General features: G+C 47.1%; 1 protein-coding gene and 1 non-coding gene across 2 annotated transcripts; both read right to left on the bottom strand.

Moving 5' to 3' along the window:
* Positions 1 to 946: 946 nt before the first annotated feature.
* LOC119961185 (probable G-protein coupled receptor 139) lies at positions 947 to 1852 on the bottom strand. Its single transcript, XM_038788648.1, has one exon. It carries the CDS (start codon positions 1850 to 1852, stop codon positions 947 to 949), a length of 906 nt encoding a protein of 301 aa, XP_038644576.1.
* Positions 1853 to 6745: 4893 nt separating this feature from the next.
* trnae-uuc lies at positions 6746 to 6817 on the bottom strand. Its single transcript has one exon. It is a non-coding gene; the product is annotated as a tRNA-Glu (tRNA).
* Between the last annotated feature and the right edge of the window lie 6707 nt (positions 6818 to 13524).

Raw genomic sequence — 13524 nt, 5'->3', positions numbered from 1 at the left:
ACCTGACAAGGACCCGAAAGAACAGTTTCTTCCTGGAGGTGGAGGACAGATGTGAACGGTGCCAGAAAGGCCCTATCAACCACACCCACATGTTCTGGGCCTTTCCCAGACTTCACGGGTTTTGGACAGCCTTAATCGAGGCAATGTCCAACGTTATGGGGGTGAGGGTGGATTGGTGCCTGGGGAATGGCAACCTTCGGGCTTTCGGACCAGCCAGAACTATTTCAGGACCGTTACGAAGTCAACAGCCAAAAGAGCGAGGAGAAGTGTGTGGTTGGGGGGGGGGGGGGGGGAAGCAAACGAGACACCAGGGAACAGATTGGGAGGAGAGTTGGGGGAGGCAGGCGAGGGAGGCTGGGGCATGGATAATTGGGGGCCTAGAGTAAGAGCACAAAGAACAGAACTCCCAAAGAAACACCGAAAATGGGTCGGTGGGGTGTGGGGTGGGAGCGGGGCCAATTGGCAAAGTGAGGGAAGGGAAGGCGAAGGGGAAAGAGCTGAATATATTTAAATAGGTGACATTCACCTATCTGTAAGATATGCAATCGAATAAATCATATCAAGACAACAAAAACGTGGGGGTGGTCAAGGAGTGGGTGGGGGAGGGTGGAATGTTCTTGTATATTGTACCCGATACACACACCCTTGTCTATTGTATAGTGTGTGAAATCAAAAGCAACAACTGCAATAAAACTATTTTAAAAAATAGTTTACATCTGCTATTGAACGTGCAATGTGGTTTGTTCGACCACTCTTTCCCTGCTATTTCATGTTAATTCTGAATGCTGGAATACAAGATTTGTGTTCAAATAGTTTAATGTTTCTGTATCTATTATAAAGTTTATTTTGTTCAGGGTCGTGAATTATTGTGGCTTTATCATCTTAGTAAGCAAGTGTGATTTCATACTCTATCTACTTTGAAACATATTAATAGTCCTTAACTTGATCATGAAGCATCGTTTAACTTAAAGCAACTGGTGAAAATGGCGAAGGGAAACATGAGCAACTTCTTCAGCTCATTTCGGAACTTGGTCTGCGCTACTGCATAGATGAAGGTGTTGTTGCAGGAACTGAGTAACTGAAGCATGTTGGTCGTTTCTTGAAATATGAAGTGTGGGTCATTGAAATCCAGACCGGTGAAGTAGGCCTCACCTGTAACCCGAACGTATAGGAAATGTCCAACATATGTGACCCAGAGGAGGAGGAAGCTGAGCGAGATGGCGAAGAGCAGGACAATCGACTTCTTGCGGTTGGCTATCTCTGGATCTCCGTCACTCTCTGAGCCCTTCAGCCTCATGCGGGCTCTGCTGGCCTCTACAATGTGCCTTACAGTCAGGGCGTTGAGCATCAGAATAAAGAAGAACGGAAGAAAAGGGGTTAATATGTGGTCGAGCCAGTCATAAGCTTGCCACGATGGGATCGTGTAATAGCTGGACTTAATATCACAGAACCAGGGAATCTCGTCCAATATGTACAAGGGCTGGTAGGTGAAGTAAAAAGGGATGTTCTTGACGTAGCTCAAGGTAATGACCATTCCTATGACCAGCAGTGCAGTTTTCTCGGTGCAGTATCTGGTCTTCAGTCTCTGACAGCAGATGGATACAAACCGGTCGAAGGTGAAGGCCACGGTCAGCCATACTGAACCATCACGGGTCGCATAAACGAGCACGGTGCTGACAGCGCATCCGGGGGTGATCGATAGGACGCTGTATCTAAAGTAAATGCCACCAACCCGGTTGAGGATAACAGCGGTGACCATGACAAGGAAATCAGTCACTGCTATCGCTACCAGGTAGTAGGTGATACACCGAGAGAGTCCGCACCGTCCTCGGGATAGGATGATGATCGCCATCAAGTTGGCTGTAATAGAGAAAAGAGAATGGCGTCACTGAGCAGACTCCAAAAACCAGCGACTCCCTGATCCATTCCGCTACCGAATCCCTCCTGACCTGTCCATTTCGCACCTCCAGATTTCAATTATTCCAAAACCATTACTACTTGATGCAAATCCAATGCTGGATTAAACGTTTGTCAATTCATAAAATATCACAATCAGTCCCTGCAACAAACTCCGCTCTCTGGCCACTGGGTCCATTCCCGTGGCTGGCCATCCTCTAAAGTTGGAGACCATTTACAATATTAAAGTCTTGTTTGACCGTGGGCTGAACTTCCAAACGCCCATATTCCCAACCCGACCATAAGCACCGACACTGCATACTTCGACATTTCTCCACAGCCCATTGTATCGCCGGTCTGAAAGTCTGCCTTAGCTTAAGAGCTACTCAAACCCTTATTTACCACTTTCATATGTCTATCCTTCCAATTTGCATCGCCAGTGAACTCAACTGAAAGGGGCGGTACGGTAGCATAGTGGTTAGCACAGTTGCTTCACAGCTCCAAGGTCTGAGGTTCCATTCCCGGCTTGGGTCACTGTCTGTGCAGAGTCTTCACATCTCCCCGTGTCTGCGTGGGTCTCCTCCGGGTGCTCCGGTTTCCTCCTACATTCCAAAGATGTGCAGGTTAAGTGGATTGGCCATGCGAAATTGCCCTTACGTGTCCAGGAAGGTTGGGTGGGGTTACTGGGTAACGGGGATACGGTGGAGGTGTGGGCTTGGGTGGGGTGCTCTTTCCAAGGGCCGGTGTAGACTCGATGGGCCGAGTGGCCTCCTTGTGCACTGTAAATGCTATGATTCAATGATCCAAAACTGTTGTTCCTAATGAATAACTCATACCACATCCCGTTCAGCCATTGTAAATGTACTGCCTTCGATCACAGCGCCAGGGCCCTGGGTTCAATTCTGACCTTGGGTTACTGTCTGTGGAGTTTTTACTTTCTCACTGTGTCTGTGTGGTTTCCTCTGGGTGCCTCTCACAGCCCAACGATGTGCAGTTTAGCTGGATTGGCTATTCTAAATTGCCCCTCAGTGTCTAAAGCAGATGTGTAGGTTAGGTGAGGCTAAGGGGTTATTGGGAAAGCGGAGGGGACTGAGCCTGTGCGCAGTACTCTTTTCAGAGTTTGGTACATGTTCGAATCGCCTCCATTTGAACTGATTCTATGATTGCCTAACAAAGCCTCTATTTCAGCATTCTCTTGATTGTTTCACTTACCTCATGCGGCTTATTAGACTAGTCCCTCCCCATTCCTGTGCCATCCTGCAGCCCAATAACGATTTGTAGCAAATGTGTTGCACTGTTTAACAATATAACGTCAGTACAATGCTAAACATTATAACTCATATTTCTGCAGTCTAATAAACAATTGTTCTATAAGTGTGAAGGGTAATTTATTGACCATTTATTGTCCTGCTCTGTAATACAAAATTAAATGATGCACTCTAATATATCGTAATGCAGAAACTTTTCAGCACGATCCTTAAAGGGAAGAGATAAGAATTCTGGAGATTCAGAAGAAAAATAAATATTGCAGTTGAGATTCCGCTCTTACCTGGGACACCAATAATAGCGAGTGCCGGGTAATAAATGGCATAAAATGGTCCATTCGCTGGTCCATGCATCGTCTTTCAGGAACCAATTGAATTCTGCAAGGTGCACATACTAGATCTGCAAGACTTCCAAAGGGTCCCTCATTTATACCAGTGAGAGTCTCCAGAGGGGCAATTAAATTCCAACATGCACTTTAGTTACAGATCAGTGAATAAACAAATTAAGAGACGAGTCCATGCCTTTCATTTGTTCCCTGGGGTGAACTGCTGACTGCAACTTTTGCGGTCCCTCCCAGCCCCAAGATAATTCTCTGCGCCTCCATCAATCAAAACACCTCTTGCTAACTCTGAGCTGAAGTCTGATCTCTGATAAAAATCTGTCTCTTTCAATATCTGACATATTGTGCTTTTCGTTGACGGATACGTTGACGTGGTTTGCGTATATGTAAGTGTTCTGGTGTTTAGTGCTGCATTGATACACAAATATTGAAATATATTTGCGAGGAAAGAACTTGAAATAACTAATCGCAAACATGGGAGGGCGTATGAGGTCGAGCGGATCGCAGGCAAATGCTGCGCCATGTGCACACAGCAGGCCCCTTTGTTTATCCTCGGAAACCTTCCATTCTGAAAGTGCCTTCAGATGTTCCAGTATGAGTTTAAAGTTTCTAGTGAATAAACAATTGATAGGTGGCTGGTGGAATATCAATTCCGATAACATTGGGCAAGTAATTACCGAGACATGACTCAGAAGCAATAACAAGAAGTGCAGTGAAAATGGAGGCACGATCCATAAAATCTAAAAATGAACATTTTTCGGACAGTGGGCTGTGCAGGCAATATTACTGAATATATTTAAGAAGGAAATAGAACACTAAATGTGTCAAAGTGTGTGGAAAATGTGCTGGGGTACAGTGTTGATAGAGAACCCATTGTGATCACGTTGGATGGAGGAACCGGCTCGAAAGGCCGAAGGGCCGAATGGCCTTCTACTACTACTATCTAAAATGTTTTCCTATTTCGATGATGCATGGTGCTGTGTGGTATTACCTGAGATTGCACCTCGTAAACTACAGAGGCATTGTCTAGCTTAGTGTACCATTTCATTATAATATGAAAACAAATTACTGCGGATGCTGCAATCTGAAACACAAGAGATAATGCTGGAAAATCTCAGCAGGTCTGGCAGCATCTATCGGGAGAGAAAAGAGCTAAAGTTTCGAGTCGAAAGACTCTTTGTCAAAGTAGTCATTGGACTCGAAACGTTAGCTCTTTTTTCTCCATACAGATGATGTCAGACCTGCTGAGATTTTCCAGCATTTTCTCTTTTATTTCATTATAGTAGGTGCAGTATCAGTTTCTGCTGTAACACACCATGCCACTGCTCATATCGCACTTGATTTGGCCACTGTTTATACTACACTGTGTTATGTTGTTATTAATACTCCACGAGGGAGGCATGGTGGTGACAAGATCTAATGCAATATAAAAATACATATGGTCTTTATTTATAATTTTTCAGATCAAGTGATAATTTAGCATGGCCAATATACCTATCCTGCACATGTTTGGGTTGGGGTGAGGTCCACGCAGACACGCGGAGAATGTGCAAACTCTATACGGCAGTGGCCCCAGCGGTTCGAACCCAGGTCCTCGGCGCCGTGAGGTAGCAATGCTAACCACTGCGCCAGCATGTCGCCCTCGTGGAGTATCAATAACAACTGTCCCACCAGGACACCCAGGTCTTGTTGCACTTCCCAGTTTCCTAAACTGCCATCATTCAAAGACTAATCTGCCTTCTTCTCTTTGCCACCAAGGAGGGTAACCTCACATGTACAGCCGTTGAAGGTTGGCATGCAGGTACAGCAGGCGACAAGGAAAGCCTATGGTATTCTGGCCTTCAGATAGAGAAGGTTTGAGCATAGGAGGTGGGATTGCTTTCAACAGTTATATGGAGCCTTGGTGAGGCCGCACCTTGAGTATTGTGTGTAGTTTTAGTTTGAGGAAAGACATTCTTGCTTTTGAGCATGTCCAGCGAAAGTTCACCAGACTAATTTCCGGGATGGCAGAACTGACATATGAAGAAAGATTGGATCGACTGGGTTTGGACTCACTGGAGTTTAGAAGAAATGAAATGAAATGAAATGAAAATCGCTTATTGTCACAAGTAGACTTCAAATGAAGTTACTGTGAAAAGCTCCTAGTCGCCACATTCCGGCGCCTGTTCAGAATGAGAGGGGATCTCATAGAAACATATACAACATATAGAATCCTGGATACATATACAATCCTGATGGGACTGCACGGGTTAGATGCGGGATGAATGTTCCCGATGTTGGGACTAGGGGTCACAGCCGATGAATAAAGAATGCGCCATTCAGGTCTGAGATGAGGCAGAACTTCTTCTCTTACAGAGTTGTCGACTTATTGAAGTCTCTGCCACAGAAAGCAGTGAGGGCCAGTTTGTTCGATATATTCAAGAGGGAGCTGGAAGTGGCCCTTGCGACTAAAGGGAGCGAGGGGAATGGAAAGAAAGTCGTAGTGTGAGATGGGATTTGCATTATCAGCCATGAACATTTGAGTGGTGGTGCAGGCTCGAAGAATGGTCTGCTCCTGCACCGGTTTTCTGTGTTGATATATATGAGTAACCGAACAGAGGCAGATATGAAGTAGAAGAAATTTAAATACAGGATTGTGAGAAGATGGAACCTGTTGCCACATGGAGCTTGGAGCAGAGAGTATTGATACATTTATGGGAAGACTTGGAAATACTGGAAAGAGAACAGACTAGACGGACACAGGGAGCTGGATGGAAATGGTCAATTAGATATCGGACGGGAGGGGACAGTCTGGTCTGGAGTACATGCGCAGACACAATTTAGTTGGGCCGAAAGGTCTATTCCTCTCCCCCAATTTCTATACTATGTAAACCACAGAGAATACTGCACAGAGAGAACCACGGAGAGAATCAGTCATGGGCGGAAAGAATTGAAAATGTCAGAAGTAAATATTATTTCATTCTGCAATTGAGGCTATGATTTTATCAGAACACCATTAGTTTCCATGCCTGGGCTGTACCATTGGCTCACTGGTTAAGGTGATAGATCCGAAAACTGATTCGAACCTCCAGGAAAGTTCTAATCCTGTACATTAATCGTAATTTACGATGAATGTCTGGAAAATGAATTCTCGGTTAAATGGAATAAAAACAAAATTCCAGATCTGATTCCTAATCTTGACCTCACACGAAATGCCGATGGAACACATCATTGTGACAGTTCACATAGCAGCAACAAGAACAATTCCCTGACCGGGAATCAAACCCGGGCCATGGCGGTGAAAGCGCCGAATCCTAACCACTAGACCACCAGGGTAGCCGCTGAGTCGAGCTCCAGAATCACTGACCATGATCAATTCACTCATTCGCTCTATTCACTGGAACTGGCTTGTCCATCAGGGTATGTTTGGTTAAACTTTTCTCAGGGTCATAAACAGCCAAATAGAGGACAAATACCAAATCAGCGTGGGAGGCAGAGTGAAGACACAAGGCAATATGGCAAGGCTGGTTTGCATTTGCTTTTATGCGAGGAGTCTTAACGACGAGGCAAATGAACTGAGGGCGCAGATTAACATAATCGAGAAAATATCCTGGGACCTCTCTGTGGAAACCTCCACTGAGAGATGTGTGACCGTAATCGCAAATACGCGAATGTCCAATCAGTATATTGTTTCAATTACAATAGCAACCGAAGGAAATCTCCCGCTCAGAGCGAATAGCTCCGTGTTAACAGGCCACCCACATGGCAATGATATTAATGTTCTTCGTGAGCCGTCTTTAAATTAAACAACATGCACAATGACCGAGTGGAGCAGATCAGATAAAACCGCTGATTCTCCCTCACTGATTCTCCCTCACACCAGAGACTGTGCTCACTTACTGACTGTCTTCATCCTCAGAGATTTAATATTGTTGGTCAAAGAGATTCGGGTGATCACGGAAACTCATTCAAATCTTATCTGAGGAAATCACAGGCAGATTTGAGATTGTTTCATTGGACGGGGAGATTGGGATCAGAAAATGTGTCCAAAGTCCAAAGATGTGCAGGTTAGGTGGATTGGTCATGATAAATTGCCCTTAGTGACCAAAATTCCCCTTAGTGTTGGGTGGGGTTACTGGGTTTTGGGGATAGGGTGGATGTGTTAACCTTGGGTAGGGTGCTCTTTCCAGGAGCCGGTGCAGACTCGATGGGCCGAATGGCCTCCTTCTGCACTGTAAATTCGATGTAAAAAAAATGACGTCGATGGCCGCTCAAACACACAGAGGAAACCAAATTAACCTCCTATGAAACCGTCAACAAACTACATCCAGGATTGGCTGAGAAAACTTAACTGCAGAATCAAATCAGACCGAAAACTTGATCGGAGAGGGAGAGAGAGATATACTATTCGTTTATCTGTCATATTTCTGTTCGAATCATTATTTCCTTTATATTAGGCTTGGATGGGAAGATCAGATCGAGGAATTAAAGGTTACTGAGACTTTGAAAATTCTTCAAATCTGGTAGAAATCACCTTATAGCATAGAAATGACAAGATCTAAAGGGAATGTGTGAATTAGATAGGCTGAGTCTCCAGGTGGCAGCAGGAATCACAAAGATGCGGTGGAGGGGCCGAAGAAACGATAGGACAGATGGGAATAGTTGTGCCTTAAAAAGTACAGACAGAGAATAGGAAAGCAGACAGCGATTAAAAATGATGCAGCAATGCAACGAATGTGAATGAATGAAAGGTAGATCGGAGCAACATACCAGTATCAATTATGAAAACCTGAGCAATGTACCTCTGCAGGTGAATGTGGTTCATTCTATGTATCAGCCCAGTGACCCGCTGGCCTCAACGCATTGACAATATAGATTGTTGGACATTGCGCTGATCTAAGCATCCTTCAATGGATCAGCCCTTCCACTGCGAGGGGTGAATATCTGAGCTATTTCCCTGCCAGCTAGCAGATAGAAGCCCCAGAGGTGTATCAGCTCACTGCCTACTGACTCTCCGAGTTTAAAGATTTGGTCGACGGCGCTGTGCAAGTAAGGAATTCATCACTCGCCAGGGTCAGATTCGACCCCGTGTCCCTGACGCTGTGAAATCGAACAGTTCACACAGTGTAGATCTGACTCATCTCCAATTGGAATTTCATCATTAAGTAACGGCAGAGCTGAAATCAACCTCAACTCCACTGTCAAACCTACCTCCGACAGCCTTTCACCCCTTGCCCAGTGAGAACCTATCTACCTCTGCCTCAAGAATATTCAACGGCTTTGCATCCACGGCCTTTTGAGGAAGAAAGTTCAAGATGGGGAAAAAAAATGTCCTTACTTCTGCTTTGGGTGGGCGACCTTTATTTTGAAACAGTGAAGCTTACTTCCAGAATCTGCCACAAGAGGAAATATCCTTTTCACAGCCACCTTGTCAACCCCCGCATTTCAATCAAGTAGCCTATTCCTCTTCTAAACCCCAGCCGATACAAGGCTAGTCTGTCCAACCTTTCCTCATAAGATAATCTGCCCATTTAAACAAAGCCTGAATGGGAGCGATCTACACTGACACACAGCATGGAAGACAAAAACTGAAGGGCCCGTATCTTCCTGCATTGGCAGCTGTCCTACCACCTTCCCCTTTGTCAACCTATCGAATGCCCCTGCAGCTTTTTCCTCCTCGCATAATCTTTAATCACAGTCTGCACTTTGTCCCAATACCCTCTATCTGGCAACAACCCCGAATCGAGCCTCCACCCGGCGCTTGCTCTCGTGCCGATCTGAGCTGAATCTCCAGGCAGTGGGGCGCATGATCCGAGATTACTATCGCCGTGTACTCTGCCTCCTTCACCCCATCCAAAACCACCCTGAACCCTACATATGTGACAAAAAGGGATGCTCCCTTCCGCCTGGGTTCTTGAAGCACCACGGGTCCACCATCACCATCTTTTCTATAGACCCGCCCAACTCCTTTGCCGTTTATATTCTATCCATTGACCTGGGGCTCGACCTGTCTACCGTCGGTTCTAGGACACAATTAAAATATCTTCCCATATTCAACTGGCGCGTGGTCAAGTCGGGGATCGTTCCAGAAACCCACATAAAAACTACATTGTTCCAAGTCGGTGCATACACATTCACCAATACCACCAGCTTACCTGCTAATACCCCACTCACTATCACATATCTCCCACCCGGGCCTATTACTTCCTTCGCGCCCTCAAACCCCGTCTTCTTACTCATCCACATGGCCACCACCCGCGACTTTGAATCAAACCCCGAGTGGAAAACCTGACCCACCCACCCCTTCCTCAGCCTAACCTGGTCCTTCAAGCGTAGGAGCATCTCCTGCTGAAAGACGTGCTAACACCCCCCCCCCCCCCCCCCCCCCCACTTTTAAACTCCTTCGGTATGCAAAGACCCGAAATATCTTCACCGGTCCATTGAGCGCTCGCACGTTCCATGATATCAGCCTTACCGGCGGCTTACACCTCCATTGCCTCTACCGTCAGCCATCCCTACCTTTCAGCTTTAACCCCGTTAATTTCACCCTATACAGTTTAAGTACCTGCAGGCACGGGACTTCCTACGCAGGCAGGTCTCAACCTTCCGGCTTCTGCCACCAAGGGGGATACACTACAGGGTAGTTTCCAGAGTATGGCTGGGACAGGGGTCAGAGGAAACCCACATCCAGGAGCTGAGACACAAATGGGAAGAGGGGTTAGGAGGAGAGATAGAGGATGGTCTCTGGGCGGATGCGTTAAAGAGGGTCAATGCGTCCACATCATGCGCCAGGCTCAGCCTGATACAATTTAAGGTTGTTCACCGGGCCCACATGACGGTTTTTTGGGGGCAGAAGACAGGTGTGCAAGGTGTGCGGAAGGACCAGCAAACCAGGTTCGTATGTTCTGGGAATACCCAAAGCTTAGGGGATTCTGGCAGGGGTTTGAGGATGTCATCTCCACGGCGTTAAAACAAGGGTGGCGCCGAGTCCAGAGGTGGCGATTTTCGGAGTGTTGGAAGACCTGGGAATCCAGGAGGAGAAAGAGGCAAACGTTCTGGCCTTTGCTTCCCTGGTAGCCCGGAGACAGATACTATTAGCTTGGAGGGACTCAAAGCCCCCGAAGACGGAGACCTGCCTATCGGGCATGGCTAGCTTTCTCAATTTGGAGAAAATCAAGTTCGCCTTGAGAGGGTCAACGTTAGGGTTCGCCCGGAGGTGGCAACCGTTCGTCGACTTCTTTAGACAAAATTAACTGTCAGCAAAAACGGTGGGGGGGGGGGGGGGGGGGGGGGGTAGTTTAGTTTAGATTAGTGTGTAAGAAAGGTGGAATCTGTGTGTGAGGAAGACGGCCTTTGCACAATGTATATATTTGTATGTACACGGTTTCTTCTGTTATTGTTACAAAATCACAAATACCTCAGTAAAATGTTTTATTAAAATAAAATTTCACCCTGTACCTAGCCCATCCTAGACGCCCCTTTTCTGCGCCCCCTCCCATGTTTCGTATCAAACCTCACCACCTCGCATAACCCTCCCTCCACCCCAACCCTCTCCCACCCCCCGCCCCCTCCCCCATCCCCCTACAGCCACCTCTTTCAGCCTTCCCCCCACCTCATTTCCGTTGACCAGCATTACCTACCAGCGTGGAAACTCGTTCCCAAAGGCTCCTCCGACTGCCCCCCCCCCCCCCACTACCCTCATCCCCCGCCCTCACCTCTCTGTTCTGTGAAAAAAGTTCTCGGTAAACTCCCCCTCCTCCACCCATCTCGACTCATCTCGAACCACAGGTCACCTCCCCAAAGTCAAACAAAAACAATACAGCCCGAGGCAGCAGGATGGGGTGGGGTGGGGGGGGGGGGGGAGGAAGGGAGTGGGGGCAGCCATCCCCTTTCAAACCTTTCACCCCTGCTACGGTTAGTCAACCCAACAGTAAAAATCGGAGTAAAAGAAACCCACCCCTCCCTCCAACCCCCGCTCTAACCCATCTCAATTACTTCAAAGTACCAGCACCTCGTCCCAAAATTGTTCAGTTCAGTGATCCTCAGCTTATGCTCCTTGATAAAGTCATTGGCCGCTTCTGGAGTCTCAAAATAGCATTCCGGGTATTCATAGGTAGCCATAGTTTCGGCGGGTATAGCACCCCAACCCTGATCCGCTGTCGATGCAGCACCGCCCTGGCTGCGTTAAACCCACACGCCGTTTTGCCAGCTTAGCTCCCATGTTCTGGTTTATTAGGGCCTTGTTGCTCTCCAATTCGCAGTTCCGCTTCTCGCCAGCTGACTGCAGAATCTTCTCCCTCTCGACGAACTTGTGGGACCTCCTGATCACCGCCCGCAGCGGCTCCTGCCTCTAAGCCTCTGCCCCAAAGACCAATGCTCTCTGTTCACCTCAGGGGCCTTGCCCAGCACCCCCTCCACCACCAGACCCGCCAGCATCGTTGAAACGTACCTTGCCGTACTCGCACCTTCCATTCCTTCAGGCAGGCCCACTATCCACAGATTCTGCCTTCTCGACTTACTTTCCTGCTCCTCCACCTTTGCTCTTACAAAGGTCTCCTAAGACTTCCACCTCCGCCTTCAATGCCACCACCCGATCGTTGTGGCCCGACATCACCTTCTCAATCTCTTGTATCGGCGACCTCTGTACCCCCCAGCATTGCTCCACGCTCTCCATCGATCCCTTTGGGGAGTCACAGCCCCATCTATGGCCTTCGAGCCATCCTCCTGCATCTTCTTCCTCTGCTGGCAGAACTCTTCCTTGATAAAGGTATTCAACTGTTCCCTGTGGGGTTTTGCTACTTGCACTGGCGCTCCCGCCTCCGCGATCCTTCCACTGCTACTGCGCCACAGGTCTCAATCAAGTCCTTGGCCAAGTCCTCCACTTTCTTCTGCCGGGTTCATTAACCAGCAGATATACCACACCCGGGTGTGACTTCTCCTCTGAACTATGCGCTATATAAATGTAACATGAGATCCTTGCTTTAACAATCTATGCCACGATTGAGAAAGGCAAGTGTACCATATGCATTTTTCACCACCCCAATCACCTGCCCTTCCGACTTCAGATGCACAGGTTACGTATCGGAGATAGGGCGAGGGAGTGGACACAGGTAGTGTACTCTTTCAGAGGGTCAGTGCAGACTTGATGTACTGATTGGCTCCAGTCGATGGTTCTATTCCAGGTTCTAGGAAACCCATGCAGGCACGGGGAGAATGCACAAACACCACACATCAACCAAGGTCAGAATTGAAGACGGGTCTCTATTGTCGTGAGGCATCAGTGCTAACCATTGTGCCACCGTGTTAAATGTTTCTGCCTTGTTTACTTTCATTATCTTCTTCATTTATAATTATCTCAATTATATGCTTTGTTCTGATGTGTCAGTAAGACATTTGTAGAAGCTTGTAAAGTTTAATGTCAAACATTTATGACCAAGAATAATTTTCGAAATACAGAAGTTTGAAACCACTTAACATTTAACTTACCGTTTGACTTTCTCAAATGAACAATGAGATAAAACGACTTCACCGTTTCAAATTTCATGCAATAAAATATATTTTCTGACTTAAACACAACGGCTGTGTATATTTGTGGGAGGCAGCGCGGGAAGGGGAGGGAGGGAAGAGTTGGAGGGATGATGTGAAGAGGGGGGAGGGAAGAAGGAATGGAGGGAGGGAAGGGGAGTGTTGACTAGTGTTAATTGACAAGCTCAAGGTCCGAGAGAAGCAGCTGCTGAAGCGCAGCATCCTGGCACACATCTCCTCTGGCATCATACACTGGTAAGGTGGGTGATCGACTCGCTGCAAACCCTGTCAGACCGATAGATCACTTTAGCTTACAGGAGGCTTGTATGTGTCAACTACGGCAGCAAACTTTGTTGAACCATTTGAAATAATCACTGAGGCTTCGAAGGATAAACATGGCATCAGTGCTACGCGTAAACAACTCAGCTTAAAGTAAATCGCAAAATCCAAACGCACTTTATCTGCGAATCAGCTGGAATGACAGACATGTTAACATTAGTGTCCTTCAAGGAGTCAAA

Source organism: Scyliorhinus canicula, unplaced genomic scaffold, assembly GCF_902713615.1.
Source record: "Scyliorhinus canicula unplaced genomic scaffold, sScyCan1.1, whole genome shotgun sequence".
Taxonomy (NCBI): Eukaryota; Metazoa; Chordata; class Chondrichthyes; order Carcharhiniformes; family Scyliorhinidae; genus Scyliorhinus; species Scyliorhinus canicula.
The sequence above is the reverse complement of the archived record's forward strand: the minus strand, read 5'-3'. Positions and strand labels throughout refer to the sequence as shown.